Genomic DNA, 23,302 nt, shown 5'->3' on the forward strand with positions numbered 1-23,302 from the left:
CATCTTCCTTCTGTCTAGAACCCTGGAAGTGTCCACACGCTTGTTTCCCACCTGCCCTCTCTCCCTCTGAAACTCCATCTGTTTCTCAGTTCTTCCATTAGCGTGTGAGCAGAGAGACACCCCGCTCTTACCCTGGGGCAGGTTTTGGGGCTTTTCTGCTTCCCTGGGGCACTTTGGCTGCTTGTGGTGGCTGAGTCTCAGGTCAGACAGGAGGAGGTGATAAGCTGGGTTGTTTAACAGCAAGGCTGGTCAGACACACACACACACCCCAGAATGCCACATTGCACAAAACACGACAACACAAAACTCAATGCAAAAACACAGATAAACAAATGAATTTAAAAGATCATGATGCAATCCAGTAAAAAGCAAATACAATGAGTCACACACACACACACACACACACACACACACACACACACACACACAGTGAAGGTTAGGGGCAGAGTGAGAGGGTCACACATGAGATGCAGCACCAGCAGAACAGAGCAGGCAGGTTATTGTTCCTCACACTGCAGGCAGTTAATCGATATTTCATCAGCAGCATGAGTGAATCGACAGAGGAACGGTCATTTGTACTGAGAGGCTCAAGGATTTTCAAAGCAATATCATATTGAACGTTCGGTATATCAAGTAATGCCAGCATCTGCTGAACAGAGTGTGTGTAATTGTGTGTGTGTGTGTGTGTGTGTGTACCTGCCAGGAATTCCGAGCATACACTCTCCCTCCACTGTTCTCCCTCACACTCTCTCCAGGACAGTGGGTCTTTGTGTTGACTGGTCAAGTGCTTTATCTGATGTTACTTTGGCTCTGTGCTGTTTTCTACACACTAAACTGAGACCGCCTGTGCCATTGATCTGAAACCACCGCCAGATCAACTTTTGTGCAACAATTCCTATCCACTTCCAATAACTGTGTGTGTTGTGTGTGTGTGTGTGTGTGTGTGTGTGTGTGTGTGTGTGTGTGTGTGTGAGACTCACTCGAGCTGTCACAGTGCTCTCTCGGGTGGAGCATGGTGCTGGGCTCCTGGTACTCTGCGTCTCGGTCGTCAGGGAAAGTGTGTATGCGCTGGTACCGGCTGGAGTACGTGTGTGTGTTTGTGTTATTGATCACCACGTTGTCGGACGGGACCGAGAGATGAACCCGCAGCTCATCGCTCGACAAGCTTCCCTGGGCCTGAAAACACACACGCACACACAGTCTACATTTATGACTGAAGGCAACACGGTTGTCTAGGAAACCCCGTTTGCCACTCCCTCACCTTGCCAAGCAGCTTCTTCCAGTACTGCCTCCACAGAATGACAACTATGACCGCCAACAGCAGCAAGATTATGCCCACCAGGCAGCCAATCAGAATGGCAGTGTTGCTACTGTCGTCCTTAGCAACAGGTAATCCCGCCCTTGGGGTGATGGCAACAAACTCCTCACCTACAAGAACAGAAAGTAAATAAATAAATAAACAAAGAGAGATAGACCAGGGGGGTATACCACGAAGCGGGTTAAGCGGGAAAACCGGGTAAGTTAACTCAGAACTCACGGAAACTCGAGGTTTTCCGTTCCAGAAACCAAGCTTAAAGAGAACCTGAGTCAGTTACTATAGCAACTTATGCTCTGAAGCTAACCTGCTCGCTGGCAGGTTAACTTGGACCTGAACCAGAGTTAAAAACAAGTCATCATGACGTGTCCTTTCCTCGAGGATCATGTGGATATTGAAGCTCAGTTTATTCATCGAGCTCTTCGTCGGGAACGCCTTATGAAACCCCGAATAGACATAGGCCTATCATTTTCGGATTATTTTTTAATGAATCGTTATCGTTTTTCAGCACAATCCATTATTTACATCAATAAAATTATTAAGCGTCACATTTCAAATATTACACATCGCGGATCAGTCCTAAATTCTCTCCAGATTGTTATACATCGCTCTTCGTTTTTTGCTAGTGGAAGTTTTTTTTATAGTGTAGGAGATGCAGGATCTGTCAGCAAAGCTACTGTATGTCGGTCTGTCCGAAAACTATGTCTGGCATTAAATTGACTAGTGCCCAGTTTTGTGGTGTTTCCTGGGCATAAGCCAGTTATGGACATCAAAGATGAATTCCACAGCATCGTTGGTTTGTCATTAATTCAGACGGACAATAAAGAAATTAAGCAAAGGAGAAGCAGTATATAACAAACTTCATTCCATTTACATTTTAAGGATTTCCTAGAGTGATTGGCTGCATTGATGGAACCTACATATGCTACCTATTCCAGCACCATTAGAACATGAAGGCGATTACATAAACAGAAAATCCATCCATGTACAGGTGTACATGTACAGGTACTAACCTTTATAATACTTAATGAATAATGTACTTAACTCTAATGGTAACAAAAATCAGCCACTTTCCCTCAAACTGGACATATATAGACTTACCTCCCCCTGACTATCTCAGATTTGCCACCAGTCCAGAGACCAGTCCACCAGCCCTTTGGCACCATGCACTTTATCCATGTCCCATTTACCTACCTCACACCCACTCACACACACTATACATACTGTACGTATATTTTTATATTTCATACCTTATACTGTTATCTATTTTACATTTTTTTTACCTTGTTTATTTAATGTCTATTGCCTGGCTTGCACCATGACCGTCTTGCACTATGTTGTCCTGCACCATGTTGTATGTAATTGCTGCTGTGATACTTTGTAGTATGTAATTGCACTGAAGTCTAGCCCAAAAGTGTTTCGTTGTGCTGTACAACCCTGTTTCAGCATACTGACAATAAAGTTGAATTGAACTGACCGTTCTCCCCATCAAGATCATATGTGATGCTTCCCACCTCATCACAAATGTTGAAACCAGATGGCCAGGATCCGTGTATGATTCCACACTGTACAACAAATCTGAATAGAGTAGCCCAAAGTAGGCCTGACGTAGTTATGCTAGTTATTCACATGCAGTGTAATAGTTAAATCATTGCAAACCCTAGTGTGATTATAGGACATGACGGCCTCCTTCATGGAGACAGAGGGTATCCCTGCCTGTCCTAGGCCTACCTTATGACTCCCTATTCAGATCCTGCACCTGGACCACAGTCCCGCTACAATCAGGCCCACAGCAAAACCAGGGCAAGAATTTAAATGACCCTAGGAATCCTTGAGGCCAGGTTCCAGTGCCTGAAGAGGCTCAGAGTTACCCCTGATAGGGTGTGCCACATAATAATGGCATATGTAGTATTACACAACATTGCAACCATCCAGGAAGAGTGACAGCCTACCATCTCTGACATGCCCACAGATGAGGAACCTTACATGCATGTGGGTGACAACAGAGATGGTGGAGTTGTCAGAGACTCCATCTGCAATCACTGCTTTCCACATTAAATCATGCACCACCACCCACCCCACCATCCACCCTGTAACCTTTTAATATACATTACAGTCAAATTCACTGTTATGTTTCCTGTAAATAAATATATTTTAGAATATATTTTAAGAATAAGATATAGTTATGTACAGCCATACCACTTTGTACAATATTCTTATACTTCATTTTTATCTGATGCCATGTGTGTTTCACACCACTCAGATTAGACCTGGAATTAGTAAGTGTTCAATTAAAAAAATATTTAAAAACTCAATACAGTATTATAAAGGTGGAGAAAATAATAATATAATCGCACCCTTCTGCTAAATATAAAAATATCATTTTCACTCACGCATTAACTCTGTTGGCAATTTTTTGACATGCTGACTGCCTTTCTCTAGCAGCTACCGCAGTATTACATTTACGTTTAATAATATCTATATATTCTGCATACGCAGTCATTAATACTTCAAACTACAGTGGTATGAAATACGATGCTCGGCTGATTTTCGTGTTTAAGTCAATGATAAATCCTATTTATCTGCGTTCCATTAAGAATGCCTTTCATAGTTACGCGTGAACGCGCTTCTGTCTGGGTCAACCTACTCAGTTGAGCGACCCTGATTACTTTAACTCCGATCAGCTGTTTTGGAACCGAAAACTCTGAGTATGTCAGATCGGGGTAAGACAACTCAGAGTTCAGGGTTAAGTTTAGAGTTTGTTAAACCCGCTTTCTGGAATACCCCCCAGGGCCAGAGTGGGTGTGATGCATGTCCCGGCCCAAACTAAGATTAACATGGGCCAGCCCAATGTTATTTGCCCTTGAAGACTCGGCCAATCAGCAGTTTTAGTGAGAAGGGTAATGCTGCAGGCTGGAGCCCCGGTGGGCGTGGGAAAAGGGCGGAGCATGTGTCAATCATTTTTTACTGCAGCCAATCATCTTAACAGATCTGCCAAAAGAAGGCGGAAACTGCACGGTGAAGTTCTTTAAACAGAAGTATATGCTGCTCTTACACAAAAGTAGTTGAATAAAAACATTAGAAGAGCCATGACTTTAGACATTTTTTTACTGCAACCAATGGCGTTTACGTCCTCTCCTACACAGCAAAAACTGGAGTGTTAAATTTTCAGAGTTAAACATTTCCGAGTTAATTTTCACTCCCAAAGAGTAATTTTAGCACTGTTAGATTTAACACTAGAAGTGCCAAAGCGCCGGTAATTTAACCGCTGTGACAAGCGCGAATGGTAACCTACTTATCAAGTCAATATCTCAAAGAAATTACTACAGTAAAAAATGATTGACAGCTAACTCTGGCTGATAATTAGCTTAATAAAAATTGATTGACAACGAAAGTCTAGTATCTGATTGGCTGCAATCAAAAATGATTGACACATGCTCCGCCCTTTACTCACGCCCACCGGGGCTACGGCCTGCAGCATTACATATATGGTTTTAGTTATTATCCAACTGCGTCACTATGACAACACAGCATATGACGTCACAATGCAGGAGACCCTATAAAAGTCGCCACACAGCATTTAAACCACAGATGCTTTAATCATCACTGCGGTTGAAGGACTACAGGATTTCATTGTGCGAGTAAAGGAGAGTGATTCCAAGTGATCATGAGTAAACAAATGAGGAGGGTAAGTTGATGTTCCTTTGAGCTGGTTTCATAATCTCACTTTAGTCCGAGTAAATTAACTTCTCAGTCTATTTATTGAAAATTCCATTCCACGTCGAGACAGTTCTCTAAAGTTGCTTTGTAGCAACAGTGATTTAAGCAATAGTACACGAGAGGGAGTTTATTATCGCGGATAACATCACGGCTGTGATTTGGTTGTAGACACTAGACCAGGGGTGGCCAATCCGCCAGAGATTTTTTTTGTTGACGGGGTGGCGAGTGTAAATTGTTGACGGGGGTGTAATGGACAAAAAATAACTATTATATCGCGATCGATGGATCGCCAGTAGTTGGCGAATTAGTAACTCGTGTGAGCGTGTGAAGACAGTCAAATGCGTGTTTTCCACTACGCCGGTTTTAAAAGTATTAGCGGCTCGCTAGGCTTGTAAACAAACCGCGCACCACGAAGGTGTAGCAGTGTGTCGCCCTCAGAGCTGATGAGGTAACCGGTGAGAGTTCGGACCGGCTGGGGAACCGCATGAAACCAGGCAAAGAGCCGCAGGTTGGCCACTCCTGCACTAGACATTGCCTCCCGCTCCCGCCAAAAAATTGATTTTTGTTTTAATCCCGCACCCGCCCGCTACATACACATTTCTGTCGCCCCCGCCCTCAATCCTAATATGAATTGAATTAATTAAATTTAGTGCTTGAAATATTCTTATGTATTAATTAAAACAGCCATATAGCGATGGATCGCGCTGTCCCATTTCTTACCACAGTCCAAACACATGCCGTCAGGTGACGTACACCAACACTTTCTGCACGCTCTCACGCCACACATCCGATTTCTCACGCCGAAAAAAAAATCTAGTTTATTTACCTCTGATCCATATCTATGATTCAATGAGTTACTAGTTCGCTCTGACGCCATTATATCTGGCGAGCAATCGATCGCGATATAATACTTAATTTGTGTCCAATTTACGCTCGCCACCCCCGCCAAGGTTCTAATCTCTCTCCAAGTGATCTTGAAAAGTCAGTCAAGAGCCAGTCCGTACAGTCGACCTAATCGTTTTTGTGGTAATTGTAGGTTCAGAATTTGATGTAAGTGTGGAGTCACACTCTTTTCTGAGTCTGTCCAAACTGGCTGCAGGTCAAACGTTATGTTAAAGGCATCCATTTGATTAATTTTTGCATGTTGTTTAAGCACAGATACGAAAATGTCTTGTGTGTGTATATGCCGTTGCTTGGCAACGCGTCCGCAGTGATACAGATTTAGAAGATTGAAGATGTGTAACCAATTAATATTGGTTATTAACCATCTGAGGTCATTATTAAGATCGATTAATATTCTCTCCTTGAGAGTCCAGCGGGGTTGAAAAAAAAAATCAAAATTATAAAATGTTCGTATTCCCCATATCCTGTCTGAGCGGATGTGCGCAGCCTGTATTATCTTCACAGAAAAGGGTAGCATTCTACAACGTGCTTAACGCATAATGTAGCCTACTTTAAGATAGAAGGGCTGTATAACACGCATGGTTTTATTTAGAAATACACATTAGAAAGCAATACATAGGCCTAGCTCATGAACATATCGCTAATTAATGATTGTGAAGTATTCAGTGCAGTTTCCGAAATTCAATTGTGGCGTGGAATTACGTTATTTGTTGGTCTTTAGGGTATCACACATCTTAACATAAGGCTGCTACTGGCCCACTACTAAACTTTAAAAATTCTTATGCACAACATTTTCTTTATTCCGTATGGAAGCCCAATCCCGCCACCTAAAATAAAAAAAAACAGCACATATATATATTTTCTCATTATTAAGTAAATTGATACCTCATTATTTTGAGATACTAAGTCATTATTTTGAGATACTAAGTCATTATTTCGAGATAGTATCTCGAAATAACGACTGAGTATCTCAAAATAATGACTTAGTATATCGAAATAATGACTTAGTATCTCGAAATAATGAGATAGCAATTTACTTAATAATGAGGAAAAAAAAATGTGCTGTTTTTTTTTTTTTTCAGGTGGCGGGAATGGGCTTCCGTAATTCCGCGATCGTTAGTTACCCAGAAATTAATCTATTCATGAACCAAAATCAACACGTTGGCTTTCAAAATATGATGTACGCCCCCCCCACCCCCGTGTTAGTGGAGTCTAGACAGATTCATAACTGCAGTCAGTCAAGGAGAAGATGTATTATGAAGGGAAAAACAATGTCGTCAATTATTACTTCATGCTATGTTTACCCCTGTCAGTACGTTTATATATAGGCCTGCATGAGAAAATCTACCGTTTTCTATGGGACACTCTCATAAAGCGTCACTAGTTTCCTCCCTTTTTAGCGCATACACAACAATTCTAATAACGTCACCTTGTGGAGGATTTTGAGAAATGCTAAATTGGTAATCAGGAACGACTCATTAAAAGTCTTTTTTTCTTCATTTTCTCTACTACAGACTGCAGAAGAGCTTCCTGCTGAGGGCCGTGATGTGTCTGCCCCCAGCGTGAAAAGCAAGCAGGCAAAGAAAGACTTTTCTCCATGTGGGAACTTCGTATCCACCTCTGGGACTAATCCAGCTGTTCTAACTGAAGAGTAAGTACTCACTCTCCACACATCACATACTCAATCTTTACATACATGTGCTGGAAGATTAAACTAGGTGACAATGTAACACTTTTTTTTTTTCCCCCAGACATTGGCAAGAGCTGAGGAACACACTGCCATGCAATGTGAGTACGAATCTACGAATCTGTCTCTCTGTCTTCCTATCTACCTGTATGTCTGTCTGTGTTTACTGGTAGAACAAAACACAGTACAAATCAGGGTAGGAGTTACCATAGCAACATGAGCCTTTGGCCATGTCTGGTCAGACCTTCATAACCAGGGATTAATTTGTAAATCAAACGTTGCCGGAACGCAAGCGTAAATTGTTACACTGGTGGTATAATATTTTACCGGATCGAGGCAGAGTTCCCAGAATGCACGCTTCAAAATTAAAGAGTTCCCGGATCCTGTTCCGGCAGGATCTGGCTCAAATTAAGCCCTGTTCATAATGGTACACGTTCTTTGCATTGGCATTTAAAGAAATAATCAGCTTAAGGTTAAAAAAAAAAGCTTTTGGATACTGATTAACGTTTTAGACTTGGCTTTAACCTAACTAGATGAAAATGGAGGATTTCATTGACGTGCTGGAAAAAATCTCAGCATGGGTGAAAGTAGCTGTGAAGGAGGTGGTTGCTCCAGGTTTTGAGTCAGGCCTGTTAGGGGTGAGGTCCTCAGCAGGAATCTGCATCTCCAGCAGCCCTCATGAGGTGGAGCATGGAAAGACACATGATTCAGAAGGTTGGTGGTGAGTATTCATTTGGAGTATTAATATGCTGAGTTATTTACTCAGTTAAACTCAGTCCACAAGCACTGAGTTTAACGGTTTTGGCTTAATTGTATTTTTTTTAGTTTTATAGTTTATTGGGAAACTTTAATTTCAGCAGGTGTGATGTGGCCTCAAGAAGCAGCACAGCATCTCTGCCAGAGCCTCTCGGGGTCATCTTTGACATCTCAAAGGACAAGATCTTCAGCCTGATCCACGGAGAGGTCACGAGGGCCATTATGAATATGTTGCCACCTGAGACAAAACGTTATCTCGATATGAAAGAGACCATCAGCGTCATGTCCGCTATTGTGGATGACTCCCTAAAACAGGTGAAGGGCTAAAAATGTTTTAGTTCATTTATTCTATTATTTTTATTATTAGTCATGTTTTCCTCCATAGTTGATGTGTTTATATATCCATTAGCAATATATGCAGTGTGAGACCAAGGCGAGTGATCAGTGACTACAATCTTGTTTACTGCTCTTGCACATGTTGTTACTCTAGATGAACTCATCTCTTCGGGAGATTTATTGCACTTCTGACCTCTATGAAAGTGTTAGACTGTCTGTAAGCCACATTGAGTACGTTGCCCACCATCTGATGCTTGGAGTTATGACCAGAATGCTGGGTTTTCTGGAATTTTGCATAATCACAAGCTGGTCAAGTGACATTCGAGGTTTCCCCACACACATTCATGACGAGCTGGATGAGTTGCTGCCTTTGGTCACATCGGCAACAGTAGGTGCAACTGTTGAGCACATGTTGAGCGTCTGCAGTGAGGGAACATCAAATGATGTTGCTGGAGATGTCTCAGACAGACCCCTGTGGGACTTCCTACAGGCTGTGTCTAAACACATCAGCTCTGCAGCTCTGAGTGGCAAAACCTCATCCTCAATTGACCGGATTATGCAGTTGCTGGAGTACAGCAAGCCGAGACCCCGTTCTGAAAGGATCTTGGAGAGTATCATTTTCAGCAGCACAAATGAAGATCATAACATGGGCATGTTCAATAATAAGGTGAACACACATGGGCTCTTCAGTATGTCCTGTGAGACTTTCCAGCTCGAGGCTTCCAAGAGGGTTAGCAATGTCATTATGAGTGTTACCTCAGAGCTCACAAAAGTATCCCAGGTGTCAATCTTCAAAAATGCAGATTTGAGCTCACCTCCAGTTTCTGAAGCTTCCCTCAAAAGTAATGCCTTTGATTCAGCAGTATCGATTGTAAATGGAATTACCGATGCACTCAGAAGCTCTTTTGAGGAGGATTTGTTAAAGATAGCTCATCCATCCACTGACCCAGCACTGTACAAATCTCAAGTGCAGCTGGTATCAGAAAAGGTCCTGAGGTCCACCCAGGCTAAACTTAAAGATGCTTTGGTGACAAACCTCCTCATCAGGGCTGATGTAATTATGGCAGCCCAATCCAGTGGCAGTAAGTGCTACAACCTACTGCTGAACGCGAAAAACATCACAAAGAGCATTATTGAATGCATGTTGTCAGTGCTTCCATTCTCTGAAGTGCACATTCCTGGACAACTAATAGCAAGGGATTTTTTAACATCTCTGAAGGAAAGGCTGGAGGTTTTATGCATGAGGCCGATGTTAACCTCATCTGACATTCATTTAGAAGCCCTCAGTGACTTCATAACTGTAGACAGTTTTGAAGTAATTGCTGAGAAATTGATCAGCAGTGGTCCCCTTAAGCAAAATGAGAAGTCTGAGTGTTCCTGGAAAGCACTGGAAAGCATACTCTCCATAGACTCCCTCAGGCAGTCTTCCCAGGAGCTCATCCCTATAGTGGGGAACTTAATGCTGGGAAGGATTGCGGCTCTGGACCAAGAAAGAGCACAAATGAGCTGCGGGGAGACTCTGTCAGTGTTGTCAGATACTGACCTCTCCAATGAGGCACTCCAGTCAGGCATCGTGAGGAGCTTTGTGAAGACAGCTACAGAACAGCTTCTCCAACAATGCCTTGGTCTGAAAACCTGCACCAAGCCTGACACTGTGTCTTTCTTTGAGCGCTACTCTTTTGGAAGCCCATCCGTGAGGGAGGCTGACTTGGAGGTGAGGCAGTCACAACAGCGATGCTGCTTTGAGCTGTCAGCTGTGATTGCCCACACTGTGATCAGTGACCTCACTGGCAACACCACCTCTCAGTCAGAACAGGACCATACTGGCTCTGCTCTGCAGAAGAAGAAATCTTCTTGTCGGTGGTTCAGGTTTCCAAGATTTCTGAAGCTGAGATTCAAGGTATGTTTTTAAAATGTCTTTATTCCCAGTCACACCATTAGCTTTAGACTCTGCTTTTCTGAATGATTTTCAACCATATATTTATGCTACTGTCAGAATCATATTTTGAATGATTTTTATCAAATTTTCTGCTCTTTGTTAAGAAATGGACAAAGAAAGTGCGTTTTCACACAGAGGACCAGGTGGTGGACAAACATATTCCAGATGGTACGTGTTTTAGTATTTCTATAGTGAAGTTGAGTTGATGACAGTATTGTACATAAAGAAGTGAGGGGTCCATGGTTTAGTTGTGTTCCATGGTTTAGTAGTCTTTCATGCTGCACAACTAATAAGGCATGAACAACAATAATGACAACAGCATGGAAGACTACACACAGCATCCCTCTCACACCGTCTACTTCCTTTGACAACTATTTCCTTTCCTCTTTTGTAGCACCATCCACCTCTGACAAGACCATCCCTAAGATCAGGAGAAAGTCGTTGCGTACCAGACTGGCAACAGCTTTTACCAAGATCTGCAGAAAATCAGGGGAATCACCTACTTAGGTGATATTGCTGGAATTTAAAAATGTTATTCAAATAAAATGAAAAAAAAAAGAAAAACAGACTGCTTATTTGTGACACCTACATGGTTACACGTGACATTAAAGGGCTAGACTTCTTATTCATTATGGTACAATTCCCATTTTTATTGTACAGAAACTTCTTGTACAGAAGCTTCTACGAAACAGACTTGGTAGAAGGCAATATGCATGACTATTGTTGGCAGATTGAACGGATGATTTCAAGCCTAACAACGGTTGAAAAGACAAAATTCAGTAATAACAGTACTGCACAGCAGCATCCTCACCCCCAAATAGCATAATAACTACCAATAATATTCTAGTTGGACCCCATCATCTCATAGAGAAATAGAGACAATCTTATCTAAACAAATGAAATAATGAACCTAATTTGTATAGCAGTTTGTTAAGCAAGGTCTATGGTGATTTACAGAAAAAAGGATGTATGAAAGGATAATAAAGCTTACATCTCCCTGAGCTCAATCACCTCAGGAAGGTATTTGCCTGTAACGCTGGCGAGCAATGGCTTTTATTTAGCCAAGAAGCTGCACAGTTAACGCCTCTCACACAAAAAGGAAACCTCTTTCCGTCAAAAGGAAACTTCTGTGAACTGAATGAAAAATATTATATACTTAAAAATCATTTGAATTTATCAAGATGGTAAACTGAACCTGTGCCGTCAACACTAAAACTCCAGTGTCGGGGCAAAATGTATATTCAGTCTTTCTGTAATCATATTCAGTATTCATATATGTATTGACTACTATTAGTAAGCAGTGGAAACGAAATCACTTTACACTGTGTTCCAAATTAATATGCAAGTAATATTTTCTCACATTTTCCAAAAATAACGTAGCTATTGTAACTGACCGTTCTCCCCATCAAGATCCTATGTGATGCTTCCCACCTCATCACAAATGTTGAAACCAGATGGCCAGGATCCATGCATGATTCCACACTGTACAACAAATTTGAACAGGGTAGGCCTGAGGTAGTTATGCTAGTTCTTCACATACAGTGTAATAGTTAAATCATTTCAAACCCTAGTGTGATTATAGGACACTATGACGGCCTCCTTCATGGAGACAGAGGGTATCCCTGCCTGCCCTATACCTCATGACTCCCTATTCAGATCCTGCACCTGGACCACAGTCCCAATACAATCAGGCCCACAGCAAAACCAAGGCAAGAATTGAAATTACCCTAGGAATCCTCGAGGCCAGGTTCCTGTGCCTGAAGGGGCTCAGAGTTACCCCTGATAGGGTGTGCCACATAATAATGGCATATGTGGTATTACACAACATTGCAACCATCCAGGAAGAGTGACAGCCTACCATCTCTGACATGCCCACAGATGAGGAACCTTACATGCATGTGGGTGACAACAGAGATGGTGCAGTTGTCAGAGACTCCATCTGCAATCACTGCTTTCCACATTAAATCATGCACCACCACCCACCCCACCCCACCATCCACCCTGTAACCTTTTAATATACATTACAGTCAAATTCACTGTTATGTTTCCTGTAAATAAATATATTTTAGAATATATTTTAAGAATAAGATATAGTTATGTACAGCCATACCACTTTGTACAATATTCTTATACTTCATTTTTATCGGATGCCATGTGTGTTTCACACCACTCAGATTAGACCTGGAATTAGTAAGTGTTCAATTAAAAAAATATTTAAAAACTCAATACAGTATTATAAAGGTGGAGAAAATAATAATATAATCGCGCCCTTCTGCTAAATATAAAAATATCATTTTCACTCACGCATTAACTCTGTTGGCAATTTTTTGACATGCTGACTGCCTTTCTCTCAGCTACCGCAGTATTACATTTACGTTTAATAATATCTATATATTCTGCATACGCAGTCATTAATACTTCAAGCTACAGTGGTATGAAATACGATGCTCGGCTGATTTTCGCGTTTAAGTCAATGATAAATCCTATTTATCTGCGTTCCATTAAGAATGCCTTTCATAGTTATGCGTGAACGCGCTTCTGTCTGGGTCAACCTTCTCAGAGTTGAGCGACCCTGATTACTTTAACTCCGATCAGCCGTTTTGGAACCAAAAATTCTGAGTATGTCAGATCGGGGTAAGACAACTCAGAGTTCAGGGTTAAGTTTAGAGTTTGTTAAAGCCGCTTTCTGGAATACCCCCCAGCTCATATGACTGCACTGCTACACACACACACACACACACACACACACACACACACACACACACACACAGACACGCATACACACTGCACTGCTGCACACACAGACACACACGTTACTAGTCTAACAGACTGAGGGTTGGCCGTTTCCATGACATTATAGCCCAACCTCACTCGGAGTGTTACAGGTAATGAGTAGATCTCCTGACACTCAATCATGTGGAACAGCAGATGTATTAGCACCATGTCCACAGACTGCACACATCCACCACAAACAGTGAGATTTTAAATGCATTTCTCAGACAGTCTGGCCATATGCTTGAGCTTAAGAGAGAACTTCTTAAACGTCTGTCCACCAGAGTCACAGAAAGGGTGTGGGGGGTTGAGAGAGAGAGAGGGGGGGGGGGGGGTAGAACAAGTCTCAGGAGTAATGTAATACCCCAGGCCAGAGGTGCTAGCTAATGATGGCATTTTTATAATAGTGCACATGGCTTTCCAATCCACCTTTGGAATGAATACAGAGAATTTGCTTGACGTCGCCATCTGCTGGACATAAAGGATTCCCTAAGGTTTAGTGGGGGCGAGAGCTGCTTTGACCACTGTAAGCCTGGGCATCCAACATCCTGGATCCTCTGTAGTGCTGGCGGTATACCGGTTCGCACCGAAAACCGGTGTTTATGTTTGTTATCATAAGAAATTTTCATAAACCGGCGTTAATTGTTTCTCAAGGGATGCTTTTTATTGCTGTGCCACTAAGCACACATGCAACAGAGTGCAAATCTATCTTGATGAAAACGAGGGACGTTTTGAACCACAAATTATACTTGACGCGTTGCGACTGGCACGAGGGTCTGCGCGGCAAAAATGACGCAATCGCAGTGGCTCCGCTATCGCGACACCTTCAATTTTTGTAACTTTGCGCATTCCGCTCTTCAGCGCTGTGTTTTACGCCAAGTTATATTTGCAGGGTTCATACACCTTTACAAGGTGGAATTCAAGCACTTGTACACTACTTTCAAGGTCCATTTTCAGTATTTTCCAGCACCTTCAGTTTAATTAACTTACATATTTATACAAATACACATATGGTCGAAATGATTCGAAATTATTTGCTTTTTATCACATTAAAAGAGATGGTACCGTCTCATCAGTATTCAACCACTCTTATTATTTATTTGTTTAAATGTTATTTGTTATTTAAATGTTATTTAACTAAAGATATTTGGGACTTTTCAGTACAATACAATAGGGTGACCATATTACCATTTGGGAAAACCAGGACACCTTGGAGCGTTGGGGAGGTGCGCAAAGCACCAGCGCGCGGGGCCCTCGCGGAGCAACAGTGATTACGTCATTTTTGGCGCACGGACCCTCGCGGTGGTTGCGACAAGTATAAACCAAGCGCAGCCATGCGCAGTGTCCTAGTGCCTGTAAATTTTAATGGTCCAATGAAGGTCATTTAAAAACCAGGACATTTCCTCACTTAAAAAAAAAAAAAAACATATGGGACAGGACGTGAAATACGCACATGTCCCGGGAAACACGGACGTTTGGTCACCCTACAATACAACCGCTGACAAACAACCATGTCTACTTTATGTCTAAATACCTCATTTGTTATTAACAAACTGGTGTGCAATTTATAATATTACGTGTAGCTGGTTCACATAAATTGTATGAACCTACAGTTTTGATGCTGTCTGAAAAATGTTTTAAATAAAAGGTTTTGCATTTTTACTGCAACTGTCATGCTAAATGATTCATTCACTACTTTAGTGCCATCATTTGAAAACTGATCATGTGGGGCCATGCAAAACTGTATTACATGTAATACTTAGGTGGAGACATTTTTCTAACAGTGGAATAGGGTACTCAACCACTGTACTGCAGTAATTCTTTTAGTAATCAATGCAGTTAACACATCATGCAAAAATCCGTCAAGTACTGTGAAACCGATATAATTTCGAAAAATACCGTGATATAGAAGTTTGGTCATACCGCCCAGCACTACTCTGTAGCATCACTGGCAGTCTCCAAACACAGCGAATAGATGACAACATTAACATGGAAAACCCCCAAAACATGGAAGTCCCAAACACTCAAACTTCCATTGAATATGCCCATACCGAGTCATGGGATGAGAGTGTGTGTGTGTGTGTGTGTGTGTGTGTGTGTGTGTGTGTGCGCGCGCGTGTGTGTGTGTGTGTGTGTGTGTGTGTGTGTATGGTCCACGCGCCGCATGAGTCACACACACCAAGTAGCCTGACAGGACACTCAAACCCACACACACACAGTGCACAGGTGCATGGCGCAGACTCACCGGCGTGGCGTGTGGTGAGGTTGGTGGTATAGGGGGAAGAGGCAGAGGCTGGAGGTGGGGAGGTGAGCAGATGGAGACGGGTGGTGACGGACGAAGCAGGAGGGGCAGCTACGGAGGGAAATGGGGACGCGCTCTCAAATGGCTCTGAGAGAGAGAGAGAGAGACAGAAAGAGGGAGAGAGGGAGGGGGTGGAGCGTGTGGGGGTGTCAGTTGCTCACAGCGTGTCATTCATAACATGAATGCTATAATCTGTAGTTCATTAAAAATCAGCTGAAATACTGAACTGTGAGGTCTGCTTCTCTGTGCTGTGTAAATGAGGTGTGTGGGTGTGCACTGGGAGTTCTACTCTGGGTTCATGTTTTGAGAGTGGGTGGGTATGGAGTGGTGTGTGACAGCCATGTGCATGTGTGAGGGCTGTGTGTATTATGTTTGTGTGTGTGTGTGTGTGTGTGTGTGTATATGTGTGTATATGTGGATGAGTATGATGTATTGTGTGTGTGTGTGTGTATGTGGAAGAGTATGGTGTATTTATGTGTGGTTGTTTGTGTGTGTGTGTGTGTGTGTGTGTGGTTGTTTGTGTGTGTGTGTGATTGTTTGTGTGTGTGTATGTGTATGATGTATTTGTGTGTTTACGTATATGTGGATGAGTATGGTGTATATGTGTGGATGAGTATGGTGTATTTGTGTGTGTGTGTATATATGATGTATTTGTGTGTGTATGTATATGTGGATGTGTATGGAGTGTGTGTGTGTGTGTGTGTGTATGATGTATTTGTGTGGATGTGTATGGTGTGTGTGGGTGTGTATATGATGTATTTGTGTGTATGTATATGTGGATGTGTATGGTGTGTGTGGGTGTGTATATGATGTATTTGTGTGTATGTATATGTGGATGTGTATGGTGTGTGTGGGTGTGTATATGATGTATTTGTGTGTGTATGTATATGTGGATGTGTATGGTGTGTGTGGGTGTGTGTGTGTGTGAGTGTACCAGAGTAGAAGCTGATCTCGCTGATGAGCAGCCAGCGATCAGCGAAGGCGAAGCGGCAGCGCAGGATCTGTGCGGGGCGTCTGCCCAGCGGCAGGGCCAGCCAGCGTGACGACGGGTCCCGCAGGTCGCTCAGCGGCACCTGCAGCCGCAGTGCTGGCTCCGCCCACCGGCTCAGCAGGGTCGCCTTGAACTCGCACAGCACCTCGGAGAAGACACGCACGCCCTGAGTGTGTTTGTTGTTGCTGTGGACCTGCCAGGACACACACACACACACACACACACACACACACACACACACACACACACAGACCACACAGGGCTTAAATTGTGTATCTCCACTTAACTACCAATCTGGAGCACACACAACCCTCCCCAGAGGGCCGAGACAGACGTGTCTCTTCAGAGCGCAGCGGCGCCATTCCCTGGCTGGCTGTTTAACCGTGGGCCCTGTCGTGAGCGCCGGCCTGCCTGAAAGGCGGCTGCCGACAGCCTGCCAGGCACGTTTGTGTGCTCTTGTTCCAGCACACGCCGGCTGGCCATAAAGCGGCAGGAGCTTGCGTGCCCCAAAGGAGAGCAGCTCTCCGATTTCAGCCGTCGGAGCAAATTTGTGAACACAGGCTGAGAAAAAGCAGGAACGGCGTTGAGGGGAGATGGAGACGAACAACGGAGAAAGAGTGAGGCGTACGGGCCGGGGGGGCTAAAGGAACCAACACCACACTGATCTGTTGCATGTGGACAATTAGCGTGATGGCTTAGTCATTAACTTAATGTGTGTAAGGCCAACATCCATCCAAACACATGTTCAAACGCGACGAACGCCAGTGGAAGAACCATGCCTAAATAAAGTGCTTGACGACGCTGACCTGTTGAGGGGTTAAAATGGAACAGATTTCATCAGGACGACACCTCGTAAGTCAGTCGACACACGTGAGCGCACACACACACACACACACGTGTGCACGTATACACATCCTCTGCTTCCTCCCCCGAGATGCATGTCTAAGCTTTGAGTTTAGGAAAAGAGTTTAAGTAGGAGGAGCTTCTAAGGAGATGCGCATGGGGCAGGAAGGTGTATGGAAAAAGGGCTGCCATTCCTGTGCACAGGAAAGGAAGAGTTACTTCTGGGAATACTTAGGGGAAAAGTTATTTCTCAAAACGGAATTCACCATGAAGGCGCCATAAATCTCTTTTGGGACGAGCGCTTTCTCTGGACTCTGGCGTCCTGTGTTTGAGACCTGGCCGGGCGGTAGCATCTCAGTTGGCAAACGTGAAAATGAAAGTCAAAGTCAAATTTTGTTGGTATAGCGCTTTTTACAACAGCTGCTGTCACAAAGGAGCTGGTCAAATGCGAGTCCAAGCCACCAGTGAGCACACCAAAGGCCAGGAAAAAGTCCCTAGAGCGTGAGGGAGAAACCATGAGACTCATCCACTTCTGCTCGGCAACAGACACCACAATAATGCACAGTGAGGAGCTAGACGGCACAAAAGGGGGGAGGAGTCTGAAGAAGTCTGAGCCAATGAGTGATGAGTCAACGAGGAGGAGGTGGGCAGGGACACAGAGGCGCCAAGACGCCATCTCCGAGATGGAGGCCAGCCCCCTCGTAATAACACCCACCGCCCAGTATCCCAGTGGGATATCAAAATGATGGATCCAGTGAAAATGGGTATGGGCACGCACACACACAAATACGCACATATCAAAAACAAATGAGACACAAGCACTACAATGGACAGCAGAGTGGGTCTCACACACCCAGTCCACCGGGGAAATTAAGTCATCTTTTTGCAATGGAACACTAACAGTTTCACATTAGCCGTTAGTAGCTGCAGGCTCTCACCAAATGCGGAGGCACGCAGGATATGCTACACAGAGAAGCACTAGCATTCATTGTGGATAAGCCCTGAACTCCATGAGGTTCTCATCGATATTGTAATGCGTTCCTTTTCACTGAACCAAGACGCATGAAAGCATGATACTTCTCTGCAGTCTGTGAGGACGTGGGGGCAAAACTTTCAACAGTGCTCCTTCACAGCGAGGCAAGGTGGCTCTCGCACAGCTAGGAGACTCTTGCGACCTAAAGTGTGGAAGTTTTCGAGAAAAAATCTGGAGGTGGAGCAGTGAATGCATAAAGCTATAAACAAGTTTGGTGGAACTTGTCTGGTGGAACGTCAGATTTATTTGTAAATCTGACTTAATGAAATCTTCAGCTTCTAGGCAGAAACAAACACCATCCTAACACATTCATTCTAAACCTTGTGATGTGAGGCAGGATTCCTGATCAAAGAATTATGGGTTCCTTTGAGATTCAGACTGAATTTGCTCAGACTTGTGATTCTGGAGCCACCAGACTGATTCAGTGTCTTAAGGAGCCTTCCACAAGAGGATTAAACACGCCTCCCAAACAATAGTGCATAGTAAGATGGGTGGAGAGATCAAATCAAAGTTTATTTGTATAGCGCTTTTCACAACACATGTTGTCACAAAGCGCTTTACAGGATTTAAAAGGTTAACAATACTATGGGTCCAGAACCCTAATGAGCAAGCCAAAGGCGACAGTGGCGAGGAAAAACTCCCTATGATGGTGGGGATTAGGAAGAAACCTCGGGAGAACCAAGACTCAAAAGGGAACCCATCCTCCATTGGGCGGCCCGTTAACACACAAATTACACAAAATACAGACAAATACACAAGTCACACACAAATCACACAATCAGACTAAGTAAAGGTAAAAATGAAAGTTCTGGGTTTTGATATTGTCACTGTAAATGTCTGTTGATGAACGCCAGGCTTTCATTCCATGTCGGAGCAGCGATGCTAGTATTGTAGGCTCCGACTGCAATGTTACTCTCCAGGTGAACCTCGGAGAAAAGATACGAGATGTAGTAACTATGTAACAGATTAATCAAAGGCCAAACTAAACAGATGAGTCTTTAATCGAGTTTTAAACATTGAGACTGTGTCTGAGTCCCGAATAGAGGCAGGAAGATTATTCCACAATTGTGGAGCTTTAAAAGAAAAGGCTCTTCCACCTGCTGTGATCTTTTTGATCCTAGGAACAGTTAATAACCCTGCGTCCTGCGAGCGAAGTGAACGCGCTGGGTTATATTGTTCAATAAGTTCACTAAGATAGTCTGGAGCTAAGCCATGCAGCGTTTTATATGTTAATAAAAGTATTTTATAGTCAATACGGAATCTAATTGGCAGCCAGTGTAATGACGATAGTACGGGACTAATGTGATCAAACTTTTTAGTTTTTGTTAAAACTCGTGCTGCTGCGTTCTGAACCAGCTGGAGTTTGTTTATCGATTTACCAGAGCATCCAGCTAGGAGACTGTTGCAATAATCTAAACGAGAGGATATGAATGCATGGATTAGTTTTTCTGCATCACTAATATTTAATATGTTTCTAATTTTGCCAATGTTGCGCAAGTGAAAGAACGATACCCTAGTTATATTATTAATATGTGTATCGAACGAGAGATCTGGGTCTATTGTGACGCCCAAGTTCTTTACCTCTGCGCTGGGGGTTATAGTAAAAGAATGTAGATTCAATGCTACATTATGTATCTTGTCTCTCGCAGCCCTAGACCCAGCTATTATTAATTCTGTTTTATCGGGATTTAGTGCTAGAAAGTTACACGCCATCCAATGTTTTAGAGATATTAGTGGGGAGGTGGTGTTGTTCTGGGTGAAGAACCCCACACACCCAGTGGGTGGAGCCTGGCTGACACTTTAGATGTTTAGTTGCCATCTTCCAGAGATTTGCCGTTTCACTTCATTTCCTTATAACTGACAATATTTCATCTGCAGATGAACAGAAGTTGGAGCTTCATACACTCAATTGCCAAAAGTATTTGCTCACTATCCAAATTATTGGGATGAGGTGTTCCAATCACTTCCATGGTCACAGGTGTATAAAATTAAGCACCTCGGCATGCAGACTGTTTTCCAGTATGGAACTGTGATAGGTCACCAACTTTCTGCAGAGTCAATCACTACAGACATCCAAACTTCACATGGCCTTTAGATTAGCTCAAGAACAGAGTTTCATGGAATGGGTTTCTATGGTCGAGCAGCTGTATCCAAGCCATACATCACCAAGTGCAATGCAAAGCATTGGATGCAGTGGTGTAAAGCTCGCCACCACTGGACTTCAGAGCAGTGGAGGTGGGTTTTCTGGTGTGACGAATCACGCTTCTCAAAGACTCCTATTTAAAATGTATCTAGCCTAATTAGGAATCATGACCAAATTGAATCCCTAATCCCAGTGCAGCAGAGAAAAAATTTGTCATGCTATATCAGACCCTGTATCAGATCAGGTGTCTGGTCAGCTCTGATGCCCTTTTGGAGTTGTTTTACCCAATTGGTTGCAAGGAGCTTATTTCATTGGTAAAATCTGCCAAACCCTCCACATGCATACTAGATTCCATACCAACTCATCTACTCAAAGAATTACTGCACAATAATGTAGAACCTTTGCTGACTGTAATTTTTGTTTAAATTGATGTTCACATAGTCAACATGTATCTTATATCTTGGTTGCATATTGCCAAAGACAATTCCATACAAGCACCTAGGAGGTGTGCCAATGCCTTGGCATCCACTGGCAAACCAGACCACGTCCTAGAGGGGACTGTGACTACTCGGCTTGGAATTACAACTATAACTATATTTGAAGAACTATAAATATGGACTTCTGTTAGAGGGCCACCCAATGGAGGATGTGTTCCCTTTTGAGTCTTGGTCCTTCCAAGGTTTCTTTCCTGCCATCTTAGGGAGTTGTTCCTTGCCACTGTCGCCTCTGGCTTACTCAGTAGGGATCTGGACACATACAATTGTAAATCTGCTTTGAGACGTGTTGTAAAAAGCACTATATAAATAAACTTGACTTTGACTTTCTGGCAATCTGATAGACGAGTCTGGGTTTTGCAGTTGCCAGGAGAACGGTTCTTGTCTGACTGCAATGTGCCAAGTGTAAAGTTTGGTGGAGGGGGGGATTATGGTGTGGGGTTGTTTTTCAGGAGCTGGGTTTGACCCCTTAGTTCCAGTGAAAGCAAATCTGAATGCTTCAGCATACCAAGACATTTTAGACAATTCCATGTTCCCAACTTTGTGGGAACAGTTTGGAGCTGGCCCCTTCCTCTTCCAACATGACTGTGCACCAGTGCACAAAGCAAGGTCCATAAAGACATGGATGGCAGAGTCTGATGTGGATGACCTTGACTGGCCTGCACAGAATCCTGACCTCAACTCGAATGAACACCTTTGGGATGAATTAAGAGTGGAGATTGAGCACTAGGCCTTCTTGTTAAACATCAGTACGTGACCTCACAAATGTGCTTCTAGGAAGAATGGTCAAAAAATCCCCATAAACACACTCCTAGACCTTGTGGACAGCCTTGCCAGAAGAGTTGAAGCTGTTCTAGCCGCATTGAACCCTATGGATTAGGAATGGGATGTCACTTAAGCTCATTTCTCATTTGTGAGTCAAGGAAGGTGAGCGTATACTTTTGGCAAAACACTATGTATCCATTCATAACCTAATATAATAAGCAGCACACCTGCACCTAATCATTATGTAGAAGCACCCCACGCACAGGAGAGTTCATTCTCTTGTGTTGTTTCTTGCGCCTGTTCTGAGTGTTGTGAGTGAGGCCTTGACCACACTAGACATGTGCTAGCTCAGCTCTCCACCCAGTGGAAACGTGGGTTAGGGTTAGTCTGTTCCTCCGTGCTCCAGAGTTCCTGGGAGGCATCACTGGTCCTGGCACCAGCAACGGTATGTCATTAAAAGTGATAACAGTGGTCTAGGCAGGAGTGAGCCAAGAAACACTCACCTGCATGGTGTGAAAAATGCGTGTTTTTCTCGAAATGGAACTCGATGTCGACGGTGGGCTGGCCCAGTGCCTCCCGACTCCAGCCCACGTAGTCGTAGCCGGGCCACACCCGGAGCTCCTTGCTCTCAACAAAATCATCCCCACCCAACACTCCGTCACACAGCTGGCCCAGGCCGCCAAACACCACCCTGGGGACACATTTAAGACATCATAATTAAAATTGCACAACCGTGAAATACACGCATATGACACACAGACATTTCCCATACATACATCATCAGACTACACAAACACACACACACACACACACACACTACACACAGCTGCAGGAATCTGGGCTGAGTGAACAATCCCCCCCCACCCCACAAAAAAGCCTTAGGTCAGCTAATGCAAATCTCTGGCTGATTAAAAACATCTGGGAGTGCTAAATATCGCAAGTACCAGCTCTGACACACACACACACACACACACACACCACACACACACACACACACGTTTCTCAAAGCGGACATATCATGATATGCACTCTCACATACCCAACATGAATTGGCCAGATTAAAATATGAGCATCTACTCAGCTCAGTGTGAGGTGTGAAATACTGAACAAAATGATTTGGGCCAAAGCATCAATTACACTTGCAGTTCAATGTCTGGTGAGATCTAGCGTTCACTGATTTGTGCCTTGCGATCATTTTGACACCACTGTTCGCCACTCAGTCAACGCTAAGGCACTGTTCCATGTGGCATCACTGGGCCAGACCCCATATTCAATGCTGGACTGCCATGAGGTTGGAGTGAAC

The 23,302-nt window shown here is 43.5% G+C and overlaps 2 protein-coding genes across 6 annotated transcripts in view; one reads left to right on the forward strand and one right to left on the reverse strand.

Moving 5' to 3' along the window:
• The window catches only part of ddr1 (discoidin domain receptor tyrosine kinase 1), a 41,259-nt gene that overhangs the window by 4,811 nt on the left and 13,146 nt on the right, over nucleotides 1–23,302 (reverse strand). Inside the window, 7 exon segments of the mRNA XM_076991137.1 lie at nucleotides 132–245; nucleotides 981–1,176; nucleotides 1,262–1,428; nucleotides 15,674–15,817; nucleotides 16,665–16,914; nucleotides 22,503–22,529; nucleotides 22,531–22,690. Coding sequence (XP_076847252.1) covers nucleotides 132–245; nucleotides 981–1,176; nucleotides 1,262–1,428; nucleotides 15,674–15,817; nucleotides 16,665–16,914; nucleotides 22,503–22,529; nucleotides 22,531–22,690 — 1,058 coding nt within the window.
• LOC143493069 (uncharacterized) lies at nucleotides 4,860–11,202 on the forward strand. Of its 5 annotated transcripts, XM_076991179.1 has the most exons (9): nucleotides 4,860–5,003; nucleotides 7,453–7,589; nucleotides 7,690–7,726; nucleotides 8,159–8,346; nucleotides 8,483–8,696; nucleotides 8,872–10,431; nucleotides 10,525–10,617; nucleotides 10,761–10,824; nucleotides 11,051–11,202. In XM_076991179.1, exons 1-9 carry the CDS (start codon nucleotides 4,983–4,985, stop codon nucleotides 11,161–11,163), a joined length of 2,427 nt encoding a protein of 808 aa, XP_076847294.1. In that variant the 5' UTR covers nucleotides 4,860–4,982; the 3' UTR covers nucleotides 11,164–11,202. The 5 variants fall into 5 exon arrangements, with proteins under 5 accessions (XP_076847294.1, XP_076847292.1, XP_076847293.1 ...); XM_076991177.1 differs by having other exon boundaries at nucleotides 8,872–10,617; XM_076991178.1 differs by having other exon boundaries at nucleotides 8,486–8,696; nucleotides 8,872–10,617.

This window comes from Brachyhypopomus gauderio, unplaced genomic scaffold, assembly GCF_052324685.1.
Source record: "Brachyhypopomus gauderio isolate BG-103 unplaced genomic scaffold, BGAUD_0.2 sc81, whole genome shotgun sequence".
Lineage (NCBI taxonomy): Eukaryota > Metazoa > Chordata > Actinopteri > Gymnotiformes > Hypopomidae > Brachyhypopomus > Brachyhypopomus gauderio.